At 48.4% G+C, this 23,015-nt stretch overlaps 1 protein-coding gene across 2 annotated transcripts in view; it reads right to left on the reverse strand.

The window, feature by feature from the left end:
* The window catches only part of LOC137521864 (chymotrypsin-like elastase family member 3B), a 119,956-nt gene that overhangs the window by 30,035 nt on the left and 66,906 nt on the right, over nt 1-23,015 (reverse strand). The window contains exon 1 of one of the 2 annotated variants that reach the window (XM_068241690.1): nt 5,848-6,130. The exons of the other annotated variant lie outside the window; for it this stretch is intronic. Coding sequence (XP_068097791.1) covers nt 5,848-5,869 — 22 coding nt within the window. The 5' untranslated portion in view covers nt 5,870-6,130. Of the gene's footprint in view, nt 1-5,847; nt 6,131-23,015 lie in introns of those variants that run through there. 2 annotated transcript variants of the gene reach the window in all.

Genomic DNA, 23,015 nt, shown 5'->3' on the forward strand with positions numbered 1-23,015 from the left:
TTATTCCAGTTATCTCCCTTCTCAGGGTACTGCCCATGCAGAGCCTTATTCCAGTTATCTTGCTCCTCATGGTACTGCCTATGCAGAGCCTTATTCCAGTTATCTCTCTTCTCAGGGTACCGTCCATGCAGAGCCTTATTCCAGTTATCTTCCTCCTCAGGGTACTGCCCATGCAGAGCCTTATTCCAGTTATCTTCCTCCTCAGGGTACTGCCCATGCAGAGCGTTATTCCAGTTATCTCCCTTCTCAGGGTACTGCCCATGCAGAGCATTATTCCAGTTATCTTCCTCCTTAGGGTACAGCCCATGCAGAGTGTTGCTCCAGTTATCTCTCTTCTCAGGGTACTGCCCATGCAGAGCCTTATTCCAGTTATCTCTCTTCTCAGGGTACTGCCCATGCAGAGCCTTATTCCAGTTATCTCTCTTCTCAGGGTACCGTCCATGCAGAGCCTTATTCCAGTTATCTTCCTGCTCAGGGTACTGCCCATGCAGAGCCTTATTTCAGTTATCTCTCTTCTCAGGGTACTGCCCATGCAGAGCCTTATTCCAGTTATCTCTCTTCTCAGGGTACTGCCCATGCAGAGCGTTTCTCCAGTTATCTCCCTCCTCAGGGTACTGTCCATGCAGAGCGTTATTCCAGTTATTTTCCTGCTCAGGGTACTGCCCATGCAGAGCGTTATTCCAGTTATCTTCCTGCTCAGGGTACTGCCCATGCAGAGCGTTTCTCCAGTTATCTCCCTTCTCAGGGTATTGCCCATGCAGAGCGTTATTCCAGTTATCTTCCTGCTCAAGGTACTGCCCATGCAGAGCGTTTCTCCAGTTATCTCCCTTCTCAGGGTACTGCCCATGCAGAGCGTTATTCCAGTTATCTTCCTCCTCAGGGTACTGCCCATGCAGAGCGTTATTCCAGTTATCTCCCTTCTCAGGGTACTGCCCATGCAGATCGTTATTCCAGTTATCTCCCTTCTCAGGGTACTGCCCATGCAGATCGTTATTCCAGTTATCTTCCTCCTTAGGGTACAGCCCATGCAGAGTGTTGCTCCAGTTATCTCCCTTCTCAGGGTACTGCCCATGCAGATCGTTATTCCAGTTATCTTCCTCCTTAGGGTACAGCCCATGCAGAGTGTTGCTCCAGTTATCTCTCTTCTCAGGGTACTGCCCATGAAGAGCCTTATTCCAGTTATCTCTCTTCTCAGGGTACTGCCCATGCAGAGCGTTATTCCAGTTATCTCCCTTCTCAGGCTACTGCCCATGCAGAGCGTTATTCCAGTTATCTTCCTCCTCAGGGTACTGCCCATGCAGAGCGTTATTCCAGTTATCTCCCTTCTCAGGGTACTGCCCATGCAGAGCGTTATTCCAGTTATCTTCCTCCTCAGGGTACTGCCCATGCAGAGCCTTATTCCAGTTATCTCTCTTCTCAGGGTACTGCCATGCAGAGCCTTATTCCAGTTATCTCTCTTCTCAGGGTACTGCCCATGCAGAGCCTTATTCCAGTTATCTCTCTTCTCAGGGTACCGTCCATGCAGAGCCTTATTCCAGTTATCTTCCTGCTCAGGGTACTGCCCATGCAGAGCCTTATTCCAGTTATCTCTCTTCTCAGGGTACTGCCCATGCAGAGCCTTATTCCAGTTATCTCTCTTCTCAGGGTACTGCCCATGCAGAGCGTTTCTCCAGTTATCTCCCTCCTCAGAGTACTGTCCATGCAGAGCGTTATTCCAGTTATTTTCCTGCTCAGGGTACTGCCCATGCAGAGCGTTATTCCAGTTATCTTCCTGCTCAGGGTACTGCCCATGCAGAGCGTTTCTCCAGTTATCTCCCTTCTCAGGGTATTGCCCATGCAGAGCATTATTCCAGTTATCTTCCTGCTCAAGGTACTGCCCATGCAGAGCGTTTCTCCAGTTATCTCCCTTCTCAGGGTACTGCCCATGCAGAGCGTTATTCCAGTTATCTTCCTCCTCAGGGTACTGCCCATGCAGATCGTTATTCCAGTTATCTCCCTCCTTAGGGTACAGCCCATGCAGAGTGTTGCTCCAGTTATCTCTCTTCTCAGGGTACTGCCCATGCAGAGCCTTATTCCAGTTATCTCTCTTCTCAGGGTACTGCCCATGCAGAGCGTTATTCCAGTTATCTCCCTTCTCAGGCTACTGCCCATGCAGAGCGTTATTCCAGTTATCTTCCTCCTCAGGGTACTGCCCATGCAAAGCGTTATTCCAGTTATCTCCCTTCTCAGGGTACTGCCCATGCAGAGCGTTATTCCAGTTATCTTCCTCCTCAGGGTACTGCCCATGCAGAGCCTTATTCCAGTTATCTCTCTTCTCAGGGTACTGCCCATGCAGAGCCTTATTCCAGTTATCTCCCTTCTCAGGCTACTGCCAATGCAGAGCGTTATTACAGTTATCTTCCTCCTTAGGGTACAGCCCATGCAGAGTGTTGCTCCAATTATCTTCCTTCTCAGTGTACCTCCCATGCAGAGCGTTCCTCCGGTTATCTTTCTCCTCAGTTTTATTCCGGTTGCCATTCTGTGTCTGGCCATGTGTACAGAATCTTGGCATTCATTTTCACAGATTTCAGCCGTTGTCTTGGAATAGTTTTAAAGTACTATACACCCACCAGAGCTCTAAATTAGGCACTTATTGCTGAAACCAATGTTTTTCACAGAAGGAGAAAAGGTTGAATATGTTTAGAAGTGGGAAATCTGTCAGTAAATGTGTTGCATAAGATTAGAAAAATACTAGCCGACCCGCGGCGTAGCATACGCCGCATAAGAGGGTAGAGGGCAGGAAGGGGGTATTGGGCACAGCGGCGGGGAGGGGGGTTGGACACCCCCCCCCCTCACCTGGGTCCCCCATGTGCGCTCCCCCTCCTGCTTAAGCACAGTAGCAGCCGCCACTATTAGTAAGAGGCAGCAGGCGGGGATGACTCACCTCTTCCGTGTCCTATCGTGTGTTCCACTGTCGTCACTTCCTGCAATGCCGCACACTGTATTGGTGTAATTTGCCTTTTTAAAACAGAAGGAAATCTGCAATAATTCAGCTATAAGTGAACATTTGTGGTTACCCACAATGCACTGCTACTAAATATGCAAATTACCCCTTTTCCCCCTTGGTAGGCCAAGCAAGCATTCAGAGCCGCTGGTGTATAGCAAGCATATAGCTTTAAATTTTACACAGTCATATCAAACCCACATGTGACAGCCTGTTTCAGACTTTTGGTCCTCATCAGTACATGGCAGGGATTGATATGGCTGTATGAGATAGGGCTTGGACCAGTACAACAGAGTAACCAAGCAGCTCAGGGTGACCCAAACCACTCGGAAGGTATAGGGGGATAAAAGGGACCAAAATGACCTCCTACTAAAAAAAGCAAAGCTTGGTGTAATTTGCCTTCCTAAAACAGAAGGAAATATGCAATAATTCAGCTATAAGTGAACATTTGTGGTTACCCACAATGCACTGCTACTAAATATGCAAATTACCTCTTTTCCCCTTAGTAAGCCAAGCAAGCATCCAGAACCACTGATGTATAGCAAGCCTATAGCTTTAAAATTTACACAGCCATATCAAACCCACATGTGACAGCCTGTTTCAGACATTTGGTCCTCATCAGTACATAGCAGGGATTGATATGGCTGTATGAGATAGGGCTTGGACCAGTACAACAGAGTAACCAAGCATCTCAGGGTGATCCAAACCACTCGGAATGTATAGTGGGGTAAAAAGGACCAAAAAGACCTTCTACTAAAAATTAGTGTTGTCCGGATCATGAACGATTCAGATATTTGATCCAAATCTCTTTTGTGAGTCGAATCATCCGAATCATCAAAATGAGTGATTCAGAGAGCGGCACGCCCCCCTCTCAGCGCGCAGCGGGGTCCTGGAAGCAGAGCAGAGATGGATCGCTCTGTTGGAGGGGAGCCAGCCTTGCAGGGACAGGTAGATGAGAGAGAGGGGACATGGTGTTTCTAGCCACTTTGTCACTGTCTCCAGGCAAGAAAACCTGCGGCGCCCCATCCCCCACACACACACACATAGTGCCAACCCTTATTCCACCCCCACCCCTGTGCTTGTGATCACGCAAGCTACTTTTTTCCACTGTCCATGTTCCGCCATCGGGAATGTAACACCATCATGACAAGAATCGCGCTGGCCGGCGATCATATTTCTGCAAAAACCAAACCACGATCGAAGCGGCATAATGGAAAATGAGCACCACAATTTACATACGGTGCTCTTGCGTCTAGAAAAACGGCTGCGATTCTCTTTTTGAATTGGATCACAGCCAGTGGAAAAGGGCCCTAACAACTCTGCTCACAGTGCCCAGCACAGCTTGCCCAATGCCCACCTACACCTAGTGACAGTCTGTCCAACTCACAACTAGAGATGGCCTGAACCGTTCGCCGGGCGAATCTCTCTGGGCCCTGTACTACTTCCGGGTCGCTATGACCTGGAGTAGTACGCCTGCGTGGCCCGGCGGTGCGCAACCTAGTATCGCGCTCCTGTTGCCGGGCACTCTCTGCGCATGAGTGTGATGTCACTCACATGCGCAGAAAGTGCCCGGCAACAGGACAGGAGCGCAATACTAGGTTGCGCACCGCCGGGCCACGCAGGCGTACTACTCCAGGTCATAGCGACACGCTGGTACAGGGCCCAGATGTTCGCCAGCATCTCTGCTCACAACTCCCCCCCCCCCCACTGAAATCTCAGGGCCAGCCAGGGGAGAGGGGGGCATATAATATGAAGAGGGGGCACGCCACTCACTATGAGGGTCTCCCCTCTGTAGACTGTGTGCGCACACTGTGCAGCATGTGTGTCTCCCTCCCTCCGAGTCCTGCCCAGACCCACACACAGCAGCAGGCATGATGCTATATTATTTAATCCATCCCATAGAGGAGCCACTGCCTGTAAAGTGATATATGGGCGAGCGTGGGGGGGAGGGGAGGATGGGAATCAGGGCCAGCCAGGGGGGCATATAAAAAAATTATCAAGAGCTGCGAGCAGCAGAGGCAGAGGGCACTCACTGTGAGCCGGTGTCGCCTCTGCATTTGTGTAGCCAAGTCAGCCAGCGATAGCCCTGGTGCGTCACAGTGCCTTCAACCATGTGTGCATACCTCCAACATTTTGAGATGAGAAAGAGGGACACTCAAGCCACACCCCTACTCATGCCCCCGACACACCCCTAGTCACGCTCCCGACACACCCCTAGTCACGCTCCCGACACACCCCTAGTCACGCTCCCGACACACCCCTAAGCACGCCTATCATAAACATTTTGTAGGAAAAATTTTATAATTCAAACCACACTGATTCCTTCTATCCTGGTTCATTTCCCTTCATATTAACATTTAAAAATAAAAAAATACATCAATTTAAAGGATGGGAATCAAGTTTACAGTAAATTACACACTTTTTCAGTAGAAAAAATTAGCAGGGACAGGGTTCTCAAAGAGGGACAGTTGGGAGCTATGTTACGCACAGTGGCCAACACATTGCACAAAGAACACACTTACACACATTGCAAAGACAATACTCTTACACACATTGCACAGACAGTACACTTACACACAGTGACTAAATAACACACACACATTGCACAAAGAACACACTTACACACTGTGCACAGACAGTACACTTACACACAGTGGCTAAATAACACACGCACATTGCACAAAGAACACACTTACACACATTGCACAGACAGTACACTTACACACATTGCACAGACAGTACACTTACACACATTGCACAGACAGTACACTTACACACTGTGCACAGACAATACACTTACACACAGTGGCTAAATAACACACACATTGCACAAAGAACACACATTGCACAGACAACACACTTACACACTGTGCAGCCAGCATGCATGAAGCACGGACTCCGGGTCAGCACCTGCCTGAGTAGTCAGGCAGGCAGCATTCCATAACTTCAGGGATGGAGACTGGAGTCCTCTTCTCTTTCCTCTCCACGATGACACATGCTTGAGGGGCAATGAAGACTGCCAGCAGGATTGGATGCAGTAGCTGGCAACTAGCATGCTGCTCTATCTTTACTCTGTTTAGGATGCAAGTCCTGCGGTGACAGCTCTGTTCTCTGCAATCCCTCTGCCGCTCTCCATCCTGAGTGCTCAACCCGGGACACAGGCAGGCTATAGCGGGAGGGGGGATTAAACCTCACAAACCGACATGGTAAACAAACCTGCATGCAGCGATCGCACGCTCAGCAAAGAGAAGGAGAGGGGGCGGACCAGTAAGCGGCAGCACGCAGCGCACATATAAACTAACGTGCGTGCTGCTCGGAGGCTCTGCACGGAGGAGAGGAAGGGGGCGGACCAATAGGCGGCAGGCACAGGCTGAGCTGCCTGTCACAGCCCGCGCCGACCTGGCTCAGGCTGGCTGAAAGAAAAAAAAAAAAATAAACACGCACAGAGCGCCCACTGCCACCAACGGCGCCATAGGCAAAAATTTATAGTTGCCTAATGACACAGACGCCCCTGCACTGCCAGATATGTGTAGAGCACACATACTGGCTACAATGTGCTGCTTATTTTATGCTGTCTGTTCCGTAGTTGTGCACAGTGAACAAATTGGAAACTTTTGGCTCAGAAGCACAGCTCAGTAACTTTGTAGACAGCGTGCTGGGCTAGAAGGGCAGGCACTGTGATTGCAGGGCAATATGATCCTCCTGCACTGCTCTAAACAGCTGCACTTCACTTCTGGGAATGCTTTGGGGATTTCTTTCTTTCACTGTGCGACGTTTGCATTCAAAGTATACAGATGAACATATAGTTGAAATATATGTAAAGCATATGATTGCAGCATGTGGGTATTGTGTGCAAACAAACATTTATGCTCTCTGCTCTTCCCTCCTCCCTTCTCTGTCCACTCCCTGCCCGTCTAAGTTCACCATCTTCCCTTCTCTGGGTGTCCACCCCCCTCCCCTTCCCCTTCCCCTTCCCTTCCCCTTCCCTTCCCCTTCCCTTTCCCTTCCCTTTCCCTTCTCTGTCCAAGGTAGGGAAAGTCCTGTCCTGCTAGTCATTTCACCCCCGAATGCTTCCCTAGTAAAATGATCCGAGATTCGGATCAAAGATCCGAATCTTTTCAATGATCCGATTCGAGTCATCAGAATCATTGAAAAGATCCGATCTCTACAAAAAAAATATCAAAGCTTGGTGTAATTTGCCTTCCTAAAACAGAAGGAAATATGCAAGAATTCTGCTATAAGTGAACATTTGTGATTTTCCACAATGCACTGCTACTAAATATGCAAATTATTTCTTTTCTCCCTCAGTAAGTCAAGCAAGCCTATAGCTTTAAATTTTACACAGTCATATCAAACCCACATATGACAGCCTGTTTCAGACATTTGGTCCTCATCAGTACATAGCAGGGATTGATATGGCTGTATGAGATAGGGCTTTGACCAGTACAACAGAGTAACCAAGCAGCTCAGGGTGATCCAAACTACTAAGATTGTATAGGAGGATAAAAGAGACCAAAAAGCCCTCCTACTAAAAAAAAGCAAAGCTTGGTGTAATTTTCCTTCTTACAACAGAAGCAAATGTGCAATAATTCAGCTATAAGTGAACATTTGTGGTTACCCACAATGCACTGCTACTGAATATGCAAATTATCCCTCTTTGCCCTTGGTTTGATATGACACTACTTCTTCTTCTTGCTTGGACCGGCCCTGGGGGCGGGGCGCTACTTCTTCTTCTTGCTCGAAGGTTGAGGCACTTACTCTATTATATATATAGATTCTCATGGTGAATAAGGGGGCGGAGAGGATGCAACTCTCAATAGCGCCCCCCCCCTCTTTTCAATAGATTTATTTTTTGGAAGAAAATATACCTGGATTTATGAATGCAATTCATAGCTACGTAGTTAATTAGGTGGAAAAAAAACATCCATCCAGTGAGTTCAACCCTTTAACATTGATTAGTGGGATTAGTGATGGTTTTGCTGCCATGGACACATGGAGTTACAGTTAGGTATAATGTTTATTCATGCAGGTTAAGAAAATAATATGAGCCCTTGGCCGGCGGTTTTTAGGCATACCTGGCACATTCCCAGCACCTGGTGTGGGTTTCAGAGGTGAATACAATACAGTGTTAGCGACGGTTTCCTTTGTGCAATGTGGGGAGTGAAATGCTGCTCTGTCAGCGTCCGTCTATTTCTCAAGCACAGGGATTGGGTATTTCTTGTTTGTCGAAGACGCAAATACTGGAGTGACTCCACAGCAACACTGAGAAATAAAAAGAAGGGGAATTTCCTGGTTAGACAGACAAAACTACTTGTCAAAAAGTACTTAAAGCGGAACTGAAGAATCCTAAAAATAACCAGTAAAGTTCCATTTGCCTAGGGCTTCTGCCAGCCCCCTGCAGCCGACCTCGAAGTTTCCAAACAATCCTCCGTTCCCCGCCGCGGCTCACTTTTTTTTTCACGTCATCGATGTCCACTGCGCCTGGGCCACGCGTATCCCCATATGCATTCCCGTGGCCAGGAATGTCCTATGTAGTGTTGTCCGGATCATGAACGATTCGGATCTTTGATCCGAATCTATTTTATGAGTCGATCATCCGAATCATCAAAATGAACGATTCGGATCGCAAAAGGGGCGGGGCCAGGAGCGACACGCCCCCTCTCAGCGGGCAGCGGGGTCTTGGAAGCAGAGCTGAGATGGATCGCTGAGTTGGAGGGGAGGCAGCCTTGCAGGGAGACAGGTAGATGAGAGAGAGAGGGGACATGGGTGCCACTGCCAGATATGTGTAGAGCACACATACTGGCTATAACGTGCTGCTGATTACAGGCTGTCTGTTCCGTAGTTGTGCACAGTGAACACATTGGAAGCTTTTGGCTCAGCACAGCTCAGTAACTTTGCAGACAGTGTGATTGAAAGGCAATATAATCCTCCTGCACTCGGCACTAAACAGCTGCACTTATCTTCTGGGAATGCTTTCTTTCACTGTGCGACCTTTTCTTTCAAAGTGTACAGATGAGCATATAGGTGAAATATATGTAAAGCATATGACTTCAGCATGTGGGTATTACGTGCAAACATTTCTGCTCTCTGCTCGTCCCTCCTCCCTTCTCTGTCCACTCCCTGCCCTCTGTCCATCTTCTCCCCTTCTCTGTGTGTCCACTCCCCTCTCCTTCTCTTGTCCACAGACCTGTCCTGCTGTTCATTTCACCCCCGAATGCTTCCGGTAGTAAAATGATCCGAGATTCGGATCAAAGATCCGGATCTCTTCAATGATCCGATTCGAATCATCCGGATCATTGAAAAGATCCGAACTTCCCATCTCTAGTCCTATGTAGGCGCAGTACGAGAAAGTCAGGAACGTCCTATGTAGGCACAGTACGAGAAAGTCAGGAACGTCCTATGTAGGCACAGTACGAGAAAGTCTCTACTGCGCCGGAACGAGGACGCATGCGGCCAGTGCCACACAGGCGCAGTGGCCACCCCCTGCAAGAAGAATAAGTGAGCTGGGCGGAGGACCAGAGGATTGTTTGGTAACTTCGTGGGCACAGGTCGGCTGCAAGGGGGCTGGCAGAAGCCCCGGGTAAGTGAAACTCTTATTTTTTTTCTTCAGTTCCTGTTTAACTATCTTCAAAGAAAAAGATTTTTCTAGGTTACGCTGGAGGACATACACACATCGATTTGATGTCGAGCTGACATCGGCACCATTTTCAAATGGTACAGATGCAGAAGGCTTTATATTTTGTGTGTGACAACAAACCTACTGAATACCCAAAGTGGTGCATTTTCGTTGCTGTTTGGACATTGTTTGACTAACAAATAAATAAATATTATTTTATTATTTTATTTTAACCCTAAAAAGTTGCACTGGCTGGTATATTGTGACCCTTGATGCTATGATCTCTACCAGTATGAACAGAACACCAGAGTTCTCCCCAGAACAGGGCCGGGGCATAGGCTGGAGAGGCTCCAGCCTCAGGGCACAGTGTAGGAGGGGGCACACAATTCATTCATCTGTTATTCCTAATTGTGTTTGAAGCAGACAGAAATAAAAAAAGGAGATACATGGAAGTGACTACAAGCCAGATAACAAGAGATTAAGATGTTGGGGGCCCTGGGGTGCCTCTTAGAGCAATCAGTGTGTGACGGCTGGGGTGGAGGGACGCACTTTGGTGTCTCAGCCTTGGGTGCTGGAGGACCTAGACCCGCTCTGCCCCAGAATATCACTATATAACACACACACACACACACACACACACACACACGGGGGGGGGGGGGGGGGGGGGGGGGTGATTTGCCACGGGAGTTCTTCCTTGGGGTGACAAAAGGCTGGAAATTCGGACAAGACAAAATCTCTATTGGTTGGTGGCAGGGCAGAAGTGGCTGCTATGGGGGGCCGTTGCCATGGGGACCCCACCAGTGACAGCAGCCATTAATTAAAGGTCTGGCCACCTCAAGGAATGGAGCAGAGTAGAGACGCCTCCTTAGTTACCACCTGTAGTTAGCCTGTCTGATCCTTTGCCCACGTTCATTTTCAGATTGGTAAGTTTTTCTTGATGCATGTTTTAACCCAGTGGCGAAGCTAAGAAGCTGGGGGCCCCGGTGCAAGTTTAGCATTGGGGCCCCCCAAACACTCTATACATAACAATTAATACAGTGCACAAAAACCAAACAAACACAGTGTCAGAGGTGCAGGAAGGGGATGGGAAACTGTGTGTTACTGATCACTACCATTCAGATCAACTATAGAAGAGAATATTATCAGCACAGGACCAATAAAGAGCTAATACTGTGTTAGAGGGCTGGACCCCTTGGGGGCCCCTCTAGCCCAAGGGCCCCGATGCGGTCGCTACCTCTGCACCCCCTATTGCTACGCCACTGTGCCTCCTTAGTTACCATCTGTAGTTAGCCTGTCTGATCCTTTGCCCAAGTTCATTTTCAGACTGGTGAGTTCTACTTGATGCATCTCTTAACCCTTATACAGAGCACCATGCTTTTTCCTTACTTTTTGTGAAATTATATTTTACTTTATTCAGAACCATCAGAATGCAGCAATCTGTAATTGCCACAAGAGGGAGCTGCTGCACCTCAGTAATATCAATATCAAAATTATGGTTATAGTTGTTTGTTTTTGCAGCAGTGCCTGGTCTCTTGCCTCTCATTCAAGTCGATTACATCTTAGAGATGGGAAGTCCGGATCTTTTCAATGATTCGGATGATTCGATCGGATCATTGAAAAGATCCGGATCTTTGATCCAAATCTCGAATCATTTTACTACGGAAGCATTCGGGGTTGAAATGACTAGCAGGACAGGACTTTTCCTGCGATGGACAGAGAAGGGGAGGGGGTGGATGGACAGAGAAGGGGAGGGGGTGGACAGACAGAGAAGGGGGGATGGTGGACAGAGAAGGGCAGGGAGTGGACAGAGAAGGGAGGAGGTGGACGAAGAGGGGTGAGCAAAGAGCAGAAAAGGTTTTTTGCACACATTACCCACATGTTGCAATCATATGCTTTAAATATATTTCACCGATATGTTCATCTGTATACTCTGAATGCAAACGTCTCACAGTGAAAGAAAGCATTCCCCAATGTGTCCTTTTCTCATCTCCAACATTCATCATAAATTTAGGGAGAAGTTAAGTGCAGCTGTTTAGAGCAGAGTGCAGGAGGATCATATTGCACTACAATCACAGTGCCTGCCCTGTCATTCTAGCCCAGTATGCTGTCTGCAAAGTTACTGAGCTGTGCTTCTGAGCCAAAACATTCCCATTTGTTCACTGTGCACAACTACGGAACAGACAGCCTATAATGAGCAGCACATTGCAGCCAGTATGTGTGCTCTACACATATCTGGCAGTGGCACCGCTGTCCCCTCTCTCTCATCTACCTGTCCCTGTGCAAGGCTGGCTCCTCTCCAACTGAGCTATCCATCTCTGCTCTGCTTCCAGGACCCCCCTGCCCGCTGAGAGGGGGGCGTGCCGCTCCTGGCTCCACCCCCTTTGTGAACCGAATCGTTCATTTTGATGATCCGGATGGTTCAACTCACAAAAGAGATTCGGATCAAAGATCCAAATCGTTCATGATCCGGACAACACTATTACATCTGCCATTTACTTTTTAACCTTAACCACTTAAGGACCAGGGGATTTTCTTCTGATCGGTGCTGCGTGGACTCTCCAGCCCGCGGCACCGATCAGGAAATAGCCAGGGCGATCAGACTTACCCTCTTTTTTTCCCCACTAGGGGGATGTCCTCCTGGGGGGGTCTGATCGCCGCCGACTTGCTGCGCTTTGCGGGGGGGGGGGGGATATCCGTCCTGCGCATTGTAGGATAGGCTTCAGCCTATCAAATGACGGCGATCCCCAGCCAATCAGAGGCCGGGGATCGCCGATCTGGTCTACGGCGCTGCTGCGCAGCAGCGCCGTATGATGTAAACAGCGGGGATTTCTTCCCCGCGTGTTTACATTTTGCTGGCGAGCCGCGATCGGCGGCTCTCCGGCTGTTCATGGAGACACCCTCCGTGAACTGACATGGAAAGGCCGTTTCCATGGTAACCCACTTAAGACCTGCTGACGCCTATGGGCGTTAGCTGGTCATTTAAGCATGCTGCATTCACACCATGGAACTTGTCTAGGTCAGCGTACAACTCCACATTGCGGTGCCGATTTCTAAACACCTTCCTTTGTAAGTGAATCTTGAACAGTGATGGACAGATTGCAAGCTAGGGATAAATATAGCAGACGAGTCACTGAGTGCATGTGGTGGCAGAGAAGAGCAAACAGGGAGGAGGACCCTGCCAAAGAGGCTTACAATCTAGGAAATAGGGACACATAAGGGGGGTGGGGGTGTATGTCCAAGGGAGGGGTCTGGAACTATGACGATGGTGGGTAGGTCATGGGAAACAGATTGGTCTTTAAAGTGTACCCAAGCCGAAGCTCAGGTACAAAATGAGATAATCAAAGAGAGGGAAGCCTCAGGATCCTATTGCGTCTTCCCTCGGTGCTTTGAGGTCTCCTGTCGCTGAGCGCAGCAACCTGGAAGAGCATTGTCGCTAATCATATCGGGGCCGCAGCTCCTCTTCCTGCACCGTGGCTACTGGAGGGGAGCCGTGATCAGCGACTGGGGAGATATCGGAGCACCGAGGAAAGCCAGTTCATTCCCCGCAGCCCACAGTCTCCCGGGAGGCAGAGCAGGGCTACGGAAAGATGGCGTCCAAAGCCCTGCACTGGAGACTATTTGCGTCTCCAGTATCGGGCTTCAGATGCCATCTTCCCAAAGCCCTGCTCTCTGCCTGTCAGCACGGGAGATTTGCTTCAGGAGGATCATTGGGGGAGCTGTGCGCCGGAGGCCTCTGAAACAGTTCTGTAAAGAGGAATGGTCAAAAATTACTCCTGACCGTTGTGCACATCTGATCTGCAACTACAGGAAACGTTTGGTTGAAGTTATTGCTGCCATAGGAGGTTCAACCAGTTATTAAATCCAATCGTTCCCATACTTTTTCCACCTGCACTGTGAATGTTTACATGGTGCGTTCAGTAAAAACAAGGAAACATTTAATTATTTGCGTGGTATTATTTTAAGCAGACTGTCATTGTCTATTGTTGTGAATTAGATGAAGATCAGATCACATTTTATGACCAATCGGTGCAGGAATCGTTATAATTCCAAAGGGCTCACATACTTTTTGCTACTGTATAAATACATCCTTGCCTAATGGAGATCTCTAAACCATAAGGGGTAAAAAGACTTGTCTATTATGGAAAAAATATCATGCAAAGCTCTCCAACAACCGTCAGGACCTGCTGGGACTTGTAGTTACCCACCACATGAATAACATGTCAGTTTCTCCCCAGCATTCGGAGTGTAGCGTGGCAGGATTGTGTCTGTGTACCTGGTAGTAATGTAATTGGGAGAGTCTTTTTTTACACAGGTAAAAAGAAAAAAAACCTTTAAAAAGAAACTCCGACCAAAATTTTTTTTTTACTTGAGAAATCTATTCCTTTTCACAAACAGACCATCAGGGGGCGCTGTATGACTGATATTGTGGTGAAACCCCTCCCACAAGAAACTCTGAGGACTGCGATACTCCTGGCAGTTTCCTGTCTGTGAACCTTGTTGCATTGTGGGAAATAGCTGCTTACAGCTGTTACCAACTGCCAAAAAAGCATGCAGCAGCTACATCACCTGCCAACAGTAAAAATGTCACCATGTAATAAATGTCAGAATGTAAATCAGGGATTTAAAAGATTTTACAATGGGCAAACACTGACTAAATCATTTATACATAATTATTGTAAAAATGAAGCACTTTATTACATTATTTTCACTGGAGTTCCTCTTTAAGTCCTTTTAAGGGTGATCCACTTCACCCATAGTGAATTTCTTTGTATTAGTAGAAAGAGCCATATTATGCGGAACGCACAAAGACTTGCAGTACAAAAAATATCAAAAATCTTCATTGACACAAATATAAATGTATTTCATAAAAAATCTCTGTAAGAAGCTCGTTATTGAAATAGAAAATCATCCAAAAACAGGGATACAACAATCAATGGTAGTGAAGGCTTAGTACATTCAGTAATAGTGTTTAGGCTTAGCTGCCCGGCCGGCCGTTTGTTTGCCTGCCATAAGGATTGTGCAGTCAGTGTACATCTGGTTGGTTCAGATGTTTGCTAATGTAGCCTCTGATGCTCCTGCCATGCTTTACCTACAGGGTCTATAGAAAGTGCTTTATACAGTGGCCTGACGAAGGGTATTATATACCCGAAACGAGCGTGTCGTTGCCTAAATACTATTACTGAATGTACTAAGCCTTCACTACCATTGATTGTTGTATCCCTGTTTTTGGACGATCTTCTATTTAAATAAGGAGCTTCTTACAGAGATTTTTTATGAAATACATTCATATGTGGGTCAATAAAGATTTTAGATATTTTTTGTACTGCAAGACTAAAGCTGAGTACACACGTACGATAACGATCGTTCAAAAACGAACGATAACGACAATTGGACCGATAATCGTGCGCTCCAAATTTTCCAACGATCGTTTTTTGGGACGATAACGACCGTTATCGTTCAATCCGACCGATCCAACCCGGCGGATTTTTTTGAAAGATAATCGTTCAATCGTTGCAGTGTGTACAAAGATCGTCCGATAACGCATGTTCTTATTGCCTGTCATAACGTCACTTCCGTTTGCGCACGCATTTTTTAATTGTTCGTCGTTCAGTACTTTATACTTATATCGTTCACGTGTGTACACAATCGTTCATTACGAACGATCTTTTCCGTCTAATTTGAATATCGTGTAAACGTCACGAATCGTTCGTAACGAACGATCTTTATCGGACGTGTATACGAACCTTTAGGGCTTGATTCACAAAGCGGTGCTAACTGTTTAGCTAAACAGTTAGCATGTGAAGTGCCGTTCGCGGACTTTTGCACGCGCAAAGTGCTGCGATTCGCGAGATCGTGGACTTTTGCGCGTGCAATTTGCCGCGATTCACGCAAATCACGCACGCAAAAGTCAGCGATCACGCGAATCGCCGCACTTTGCGTGCGCAAAAGTCAGTGAACGGCACTTCACGTGCTAACTGTTTAGCTAAACAGTTAGCACCGCTTTGTGAATCAAGCCCTTAGTGTGTTCCACATAGTATGTGTACCTGGGTGACACACGATAACCCTTCCTGTCACATGACCAACCCTGCACTGATCGGGGGACCACAATAACTGACTAATGACGGAATAATGAGTAGCTGAGTGTTTTGTGACGGGCGTGTTACACAAATAATACTCCCCAGATCTGCTATTTCTGGAGATGAACCTTTACCTGCTTATCCAACAACAGAATTAAAGTCTTACAGGCAGCATCTCTTAGGCGCGGTGTTGTGTTCCCTGTAAAGCAGGAATGGAATGTAGAATTTGTACCGCAAGTTATCCACACACAGCGGCACAGTGATGAGTGAAAATGACCATATTCTTTCTGCATTAATTTTCCCGAAAATACAGCGGGATGCGAAAGTTTGGGCAACCTTGTTAATCGTCATGATTTTCCTGTATAGATCGTTGGTTGTTAAGATAGAAAATGTCAGTTAAATATATCATATAGGAACTCAATGATTAGTTCTGAAGGTTTTGGAATCAATAAAATGACAACAGTGCCCAAATTTATACACCTGCCTAATTATTGCACACTCTCTGTAAATCCAATAAACTTCATTTCACTTCTCAAATATCACTGTGTTTGTCTCCTATCATCCTACCTAATAAAACCTAACTGTCGCTGCGTCCAGCAGCCAGCTGTCCCTGTGTCTCAGGTTTTTTGTTACTGCGCATGTGCGCAGTAACGGACAGCTGGGACCAGGGCGCTGGGAGGACCAGCAAGGTGGGCGGGTGCGGGCGAGTGAGGTAGGCGGGTGCACGAGGTGGGCGGGTGCGGGCGCGCGAGGTGGGCAGGTGCAGGCGCGCGAGGTGGGCGGGTGCGGGCGAGTGAGGTAGGCGGGTGCGGGCGCACGAGGTGGACGGGTGCAGGCGCGCGAGGTGGGCAGGTGCAGGCGCGTGAGGTGGGTGGGTGTGGGCGTGCGCGGCGGCTAGGGGCGTGCGCAAGCAATGCCGCCAGAAAAAGACCTAGATCCCATTTTTAAACGGGCTTGGGTCTAGTAGTATATAATAAAACCCCTGTATCTCTGTGTCCTGTCCCTGTGTCCATGCTTCCAGACATGACAGTCTCCTGTCTGTGAACCTCATTGCATTGTGGGAGATAACAGCTTTTTACAACTGCCAAGCAAGCAACGTCTCCCTGTGTGCATATACTTCGGACAGCGGTGGGGGATGGGCAAGTGGGACATGTCTGTGAGCGCATTGCGGGTGGTAGCGGCTGTGGCCTTGCGCCCGTTTTTTAATGGACGGGCCTTTTTACTAGTATCCTATATTTAACTGACCTTTTTTATCATAACAACCAACCATTTATACAGGAAAATCATGACAATTAACAAGGTTGCCCAAACTTTCGCATCCCACTGTAATGTTAAATTTGACTTTTGAGCAAAAATTCCATTGAATATCATTTTGTTATAAGTTTGTGATTTTTTTCATATTTTTGGCGAATTGTCGCGCTAAAGGAAATGATTTTTCAAGTTTTTTTGCTCTATAATAAAAAAAAATCATATTTTTGCGGTAAAAAGAACTATTTTTTGCATTTTCACAAATTTTGGTTATATATTTTGCGAAAATACAATGTATTTTCACTAAACTTTTCTCAAAATCAAAATTGCCATTTACAATGCAAAAATGCCTTTGGCAAAAATTTGCGAGCAACGCTTCGCATGCAGCCAATGAAAACTATGCTTCATTGTCACATTTAACGCACACCGTTAGACTACATCACCTTGCGTTTGCATTGCCGTACTACATCCCGCTACAATGTGCCCAGACTGCAACACTCCACTGTCAATCTAGCCTTACTGACTGGCCAGAAAAAAGGGCTACCCTAAGGTGACTAATCATATTATTACTGTCAGTTCTGCTGTGACATCCCTCCAGCTGCAACACAACTCCTATCCCACCTGTGTACAGAGCAGCCATAGAGGGCTCCACCTCCTGGAGGGGGTAACAGAGGATTCTTTATAAAATGGTTGGCTGCAGTTAGGAAACTATGGAGCAGTATGAGGCATGTTCTTCGCTTAAAGGGATACTGTAGGGGGTCGGGAGAAAATGAGTTGAAGTTACCCGGGGCTTCTAATGGTCCCCCGCAGACATCCTGTGCCCGCGCAGCCACTCCCCAATGCTCCGGCCCCGCCTCCTGTTCACTTCTGGAATTTCAGACTTTAAAGTCTGAAAACCACTGCGCCTGCGTTGCCGGGTCCTCACTCCCGCTGATGGCACCAGGAGCGTACTGCGCAGGCCCAGTATGGTCTGTGTCTGCGCAGTACACTCCTGGTGACATCAGGGGAAGCAAGGACACGGCAACGCAGGCGCAGTGGTTTTCAGACTTTAAAGTCTGAAATTCCAGAAGTGAACCAGAGGTGGGGCCGGAGCATCGGTGAGTGGCTGCGCGGGCACAGGATGTCTGCGGGGGACCATTAGAAGCCCCGGGTAAGTTCAACTCATTTTCCCCCGACCCCCTACAGTATCCCTTTAAGGACATACCTCTGTGTCCTTTGTGCACTACTCTCTATCCCCCCTTCGCTTCGCTGCGACTCTCCGAAACTGCAGACAACAGATTGTCGATAGATTACTAGGGGAAGGGGCATCCCTTGCAGGGGTGTGGCCTAAGTGTCCCGCTTGTTGGGAGGTATGCAGTGTAAATGTTCCCCCTTGTGCCCCGTGCAGTGTACTTTACCTGTCGGTGTCCGCCGCTAGCTCTGCTCTCCGTCCATACACGCTCCCCGCATGGTTGATGCGTGTGTGATGTCAAACAGGCACCGACATTACGCGGGAAACCAAGTGGGGCCCTTGCTCCTGTGGTGCCCTAGGCCATGGCCTAGGGCACCACAGGAGCAAGGGCACCAAAGCAGCAGGCCCAAAGCAAGCTTGCAAATGCTGCAATGCAGGGAGATCATGCGAGCGCCTGACCACGGTACTCTGCTGCTAGCTGCCTGTGCACGTGTGCATTGTGGTCGGTGGCTATGGAGTTGGGCAGCATTGGAGACAGAAAGGAAGAGGAAGCTTCTGCACTGGAGACGAGCGGAGAAATGAGTGACACTGATGGCTGCTGCGGTGTGAAGGCAAGCTGGCTACCTATACTGAATGGGGGTGAGAAAAGGAGAGCTTAAAGTGAACCGAGCATCATTTTTAACACTCAGGGCAGCTCTATAGCAAATTAAAAATGCATTCTAAAAATGTGGTTTATTATTAAAAAAAAACTTTCAATTTACCTAATTTTTTTTACATCTAAGGGTTAAAATAGCCACTTTGTCCGTCCGTAAAGGACCTGCGGGTCGCTGAGCAGGAGATTGTGGAAAACAGATAAGAAATCACCTCATTAGACTTAACTGACCACAAACAAACCCCCATTGTACTTCAAACAGAAAACATCAGTTACAGTTGAAGAATTTCACACCTAGCCTGGACAATGCTAGTTGTAAAAAAGCAGGGGTTGAGCTTCTGAACAATTGCAGCCCTTGCAGCTATTTGAAGCCAGGAGCTGCTTAGTTCACTTTAAGGGAGCCATCTGGCTACCTACTGTATACTGGAGGGAAAGGGGGAGGGGTTATCTGGCTACCTATACTGGAGGGAAAGGGGGAGGGGTCATATTGCTACCTATACTGGGGGAGGGTCATCTGGCTACCTATACTGGAGGGAAGGGGGGAGGGGTCATCTCACTACCCATACTGAAGGGGGGCAGCTGGTGACAGAGTACAAATCCGGCCCGGAGTGGAGCTCGTGTATGGCCAGAGCCTGGTGTAGTGTTGGGCGAACACCTAGATGTTCGGGTTCGCGAACGTTCGCCGAACATCGCCGCGATGTTCAGGTGTTCGCGCCGAACTCCGAACATAATGGAAGTCATTGGGGACCCGAACTTTCGTGCTTTGTAAAGCTTCCTTACATGCTACATACCCCAAATTAGCAGGGTATGCGCACCTTGGGAGTGGGTACAAGAGGAAAAAAAATATTTGAAAAAGAGCTTATAGTTTTTGAGAAAATTGATTGTAAAGTTTCAAAGGAAAAACTGTCTTTTAAATGTGGAAAATGTCATGTTTCTTTGCACAGGTAACATGCTTTTTGTCGCCATGCAGTCATAAATGTAATACAGAGAAGAGGTTCCAGGAAAAGGGACCGGTAACGCTAACCCAGCAGCAGCAGCACACGTGATGGAACAGGAGGAGGCGCAGGAGGAGAAGGCCACGCTTTGTGTGACACAACAACCCAGGCCTTGCATGAGGACAAGAAGCGTGCGGATAGCATGCTTTGTACTGCCATGCAGTCATAAATGTAATAAAGATAAGAGGTTCCATAAACAGGGACCGGCAACGCTAACCCAGCAGCAGCAGCACACGTGATGGAACAGTAGCAGGCGCAGGAGGAGAAGGCCATGCTTTTTGAGACACAACAACACAGGCCTTGCATGAGGACAAAAAGCGTGCGGATATAGCAGCAATGCTTTTTGCCGCCATGCAGTCATAAATGTAATACAGATGAGAGGTTCAATAAACAGGGACCGGAAACGCTAAACCATCCCAGATGTTCATTGGTCATGTTACTTGGTTGGGGTCCTGGAGTGTTGCGTAGTCGTTTCCAATCCAGGATTGATTCATTTTAATTTGAGTCAGACGGTCTGCATTTTCTGTGGAGAGGCGGATACGCCGATCTGTGACGATGCCTCCGGCAGCACTGAAACAGCGTTCCGACATAACGCTGGCTGCCGGGCAAGCCAGCACCTCTATTGCGTACATTGCCAGTTCGTGCCAGGTGTCTAGCTTCATGCCCGGTTTCAGGTCCAGCGGTGCCAGCCACAAATCCGTCTGTTCCTTTATTCCCCTCCAAATTTCCTTCCCTGTGTGCTGCTTATCCCCAAGGCAGATCAGCTTCAGCAACGCTTGCTGACGCATGCCAACAGCTGTGCTGCACTGCTTCCACGATCCTACTGCTGCTGGTGCTGGGTTAGCATTTCCGGATGAGGTACAGCTTTGAGATGCGTTGGAGGAGAAGGAGTCAGAGAGGTAGGTGTTGTTATCCAGTGGGAGGGACGGCGGTGCAGCTGTTTGCGGCATGGGCAACACCCGCGCCGTAGCAGGTGAGGAATCGCTGCCAGGCTCCACAAGGTTCACCCAGTGCGCGGTAAGGGAGATGTATCGACCCTGGCCGAACGCACTCGTCCAGGTGTCAGTGGTGAGGTGAACCTTGCAGGCAACGGCATTCTTCAAGCTTCGGGTTATTTTGCTGACCACGTGCTCATGCAACTCAGGCACTGCAGAGCACGCAAAGTGGTAGCGGCTGGGAACCACGTAACGTGGGATGGCCACTGACATCATGCCCTTGAAGCTGTTTGTCTCCACCACTCGATATGGCAGCATTTCGCAGGCCAGAAGCTTGGCTATGCTGGCTGTTACTGCCACGGCCCGGGGGTCATTTGCTGGCAATTTCCTCTTGCGCTCAAACATCTCCGAGACAGACAACTGAACCGTAGGGCTGCACACCGAAGGGCTGTTGGTTGTTGTGTTTGATGAACACTGGGAGACCTTAAGAGCACTACTCCGGAAAGTGACAGTGTCAGCGTCGTCTGATGTTTGTGAATGTTGTGAACCACGCAATGGCTGGGCTACTGCTGCTGCTGAGGCGGGTCTGGTGGTGAGTCTGGTGAACCCAAGGGAGGCAGTGTTGCTGGTGGTACCCTGCCTGCCGCGTTTGCCCACAGAGTGGGATGTTTGGATAGCATGTGGCGGCTCATGCTGGTGGTGGAGAGGTTGTTAATACTGTTCCCCCTGCTCAGGCGGGTCTTGCACACCTTGCAAATCGCCATGGTAACATCCTCAGTGCAGTCTTCAAAGAAAGCCCAGACTTTGGAGCACCTGCCTTGCTGGCGATTTCTGTTTGCGCCTCTTTTGCCTCTCACTTGAACTTCCACAAGCCTGAAATTGCCTGAAAGTGCCTGAAATTGCGCGCCGCCTACCTTGTGGCACAAGGCGAACTCGTGCAGCAGTGGGTTCTTCAACAGACTCATCTGTGCTGCTGCTACGACGGCGATGTTCTCGTTCACAAACAAAATCTGGGTCTATGTCCACATTGTCCATACCCTCCTCTTCCATCTCCTCAAACTCGTCATATGTCATTGTGGGGGGCCGCCGCCGTGGAGTAGAGCTCCCCAGAACAACCTCTGCGCAGCTCACTCCAACGTCGTCTGGTTATCTGGCAGTTGTGTGCGTGGTGTCGCTGCCGGTTGTGTCAGCTTTGTGCCCACTGGCTCCTTGTAACTGGCTGAGGACTCGGACCTCGTGCGTGATGTGCTGGTGCTGCTTAACCCTCTGCTGGATGCTTGAGAGGTCATCCAAGTAATTATCTGGTCCTGTTCTTTTGGATCTGTGAGGGTGGTTGTCCTGGACAACACGGGCGGTATTGAGTGGGTTTTCTTGGGTGCTCCCCTGTGGCCTGTACGTGAACCGTCAGGGGAAACACCTCTTCCCTTGCCCCTCCCTCTTTCACCGGATTTCTTCCTCATTTCACTTATCCTTAAAGTACACGCTGACTGGCAGCAGTACAGTGCCAGTACAGAAATGCTATACAGTGGTGGGTGAGCGGTGTACCACTATTGCCAGCAGCGACACAGAGCACAATGCTATACAGTGGCGGGTGAGCGGTGTACTACTGTTCCCAGCAGACACAGAGTGGCAGTAAACACAATGCTATATAGTGTGGCTGAGCCGTGTACACAGAGTGGCAGTAAACAATGCTATATAGTCTGGCTGAGCAGTGTACACAGAGTGGCAGTACACACAATGCTATATAGTCTGGCTGAGCCGTGTACACAGAGTGGCAGTACACACAATGCTATATAGTCTGGCTGAGCCGTGTACACAGAGTGGCAGTACACAAAATGCTATATAGTCTGGCTGAGCGGTGTACACAGAGTGGCAGTACACACAATGCTATATAGTCTGGCTGAGCGGTGTACACAGAGTGGCAGTAAACAATGCTATATAGTCTGGCTGAGCGGTGTACACAGAGTGGCAGTAAACAATGCTATATAGTGTGGCTGAGCCGTGTACACAGAGTGGCAGTAAACAATGCTATATAGTCTGGCTGAGCGGTGTACACAGAGTGGCAGTACACACAATGCTATATAGTCTGGCTGAGCAGTGTACACAGAGTGGCAGTACACACAATGCTATATAGTCTGGCTGAGCCGTGTACACAAAGTGGCAGTACAAAAAATGCTATATAGTCTGGCTGAGCGGTGTACACAGAGTGGCAGTACACACAATGCTATATAGTCTGGCTGAGCGGTGTACACAGAGTGGCAGTAAACAATGCTATATATAGTGTGGCTGAGCGAGGTACACAGTGGCAGTAAACAATGCTATATATAGTGTGGCTGAG

The sequence above is a fragment of the Hyperolius riggenbachi genome, chromosome 6, assembly GCF_040937935.1.
Source record: "Hyperolius riggenbachi isolate aHypRig1 chromosome 6, aHypRig1.pri, whole genome shotgun sequence".
Classification (NCBI taxonomy): Eukaryota; Metazoa; Chordata; class Amphibia; order Anura; family Hyperoliidae; genus Hyperolius; species Hyperolius riggenbachi.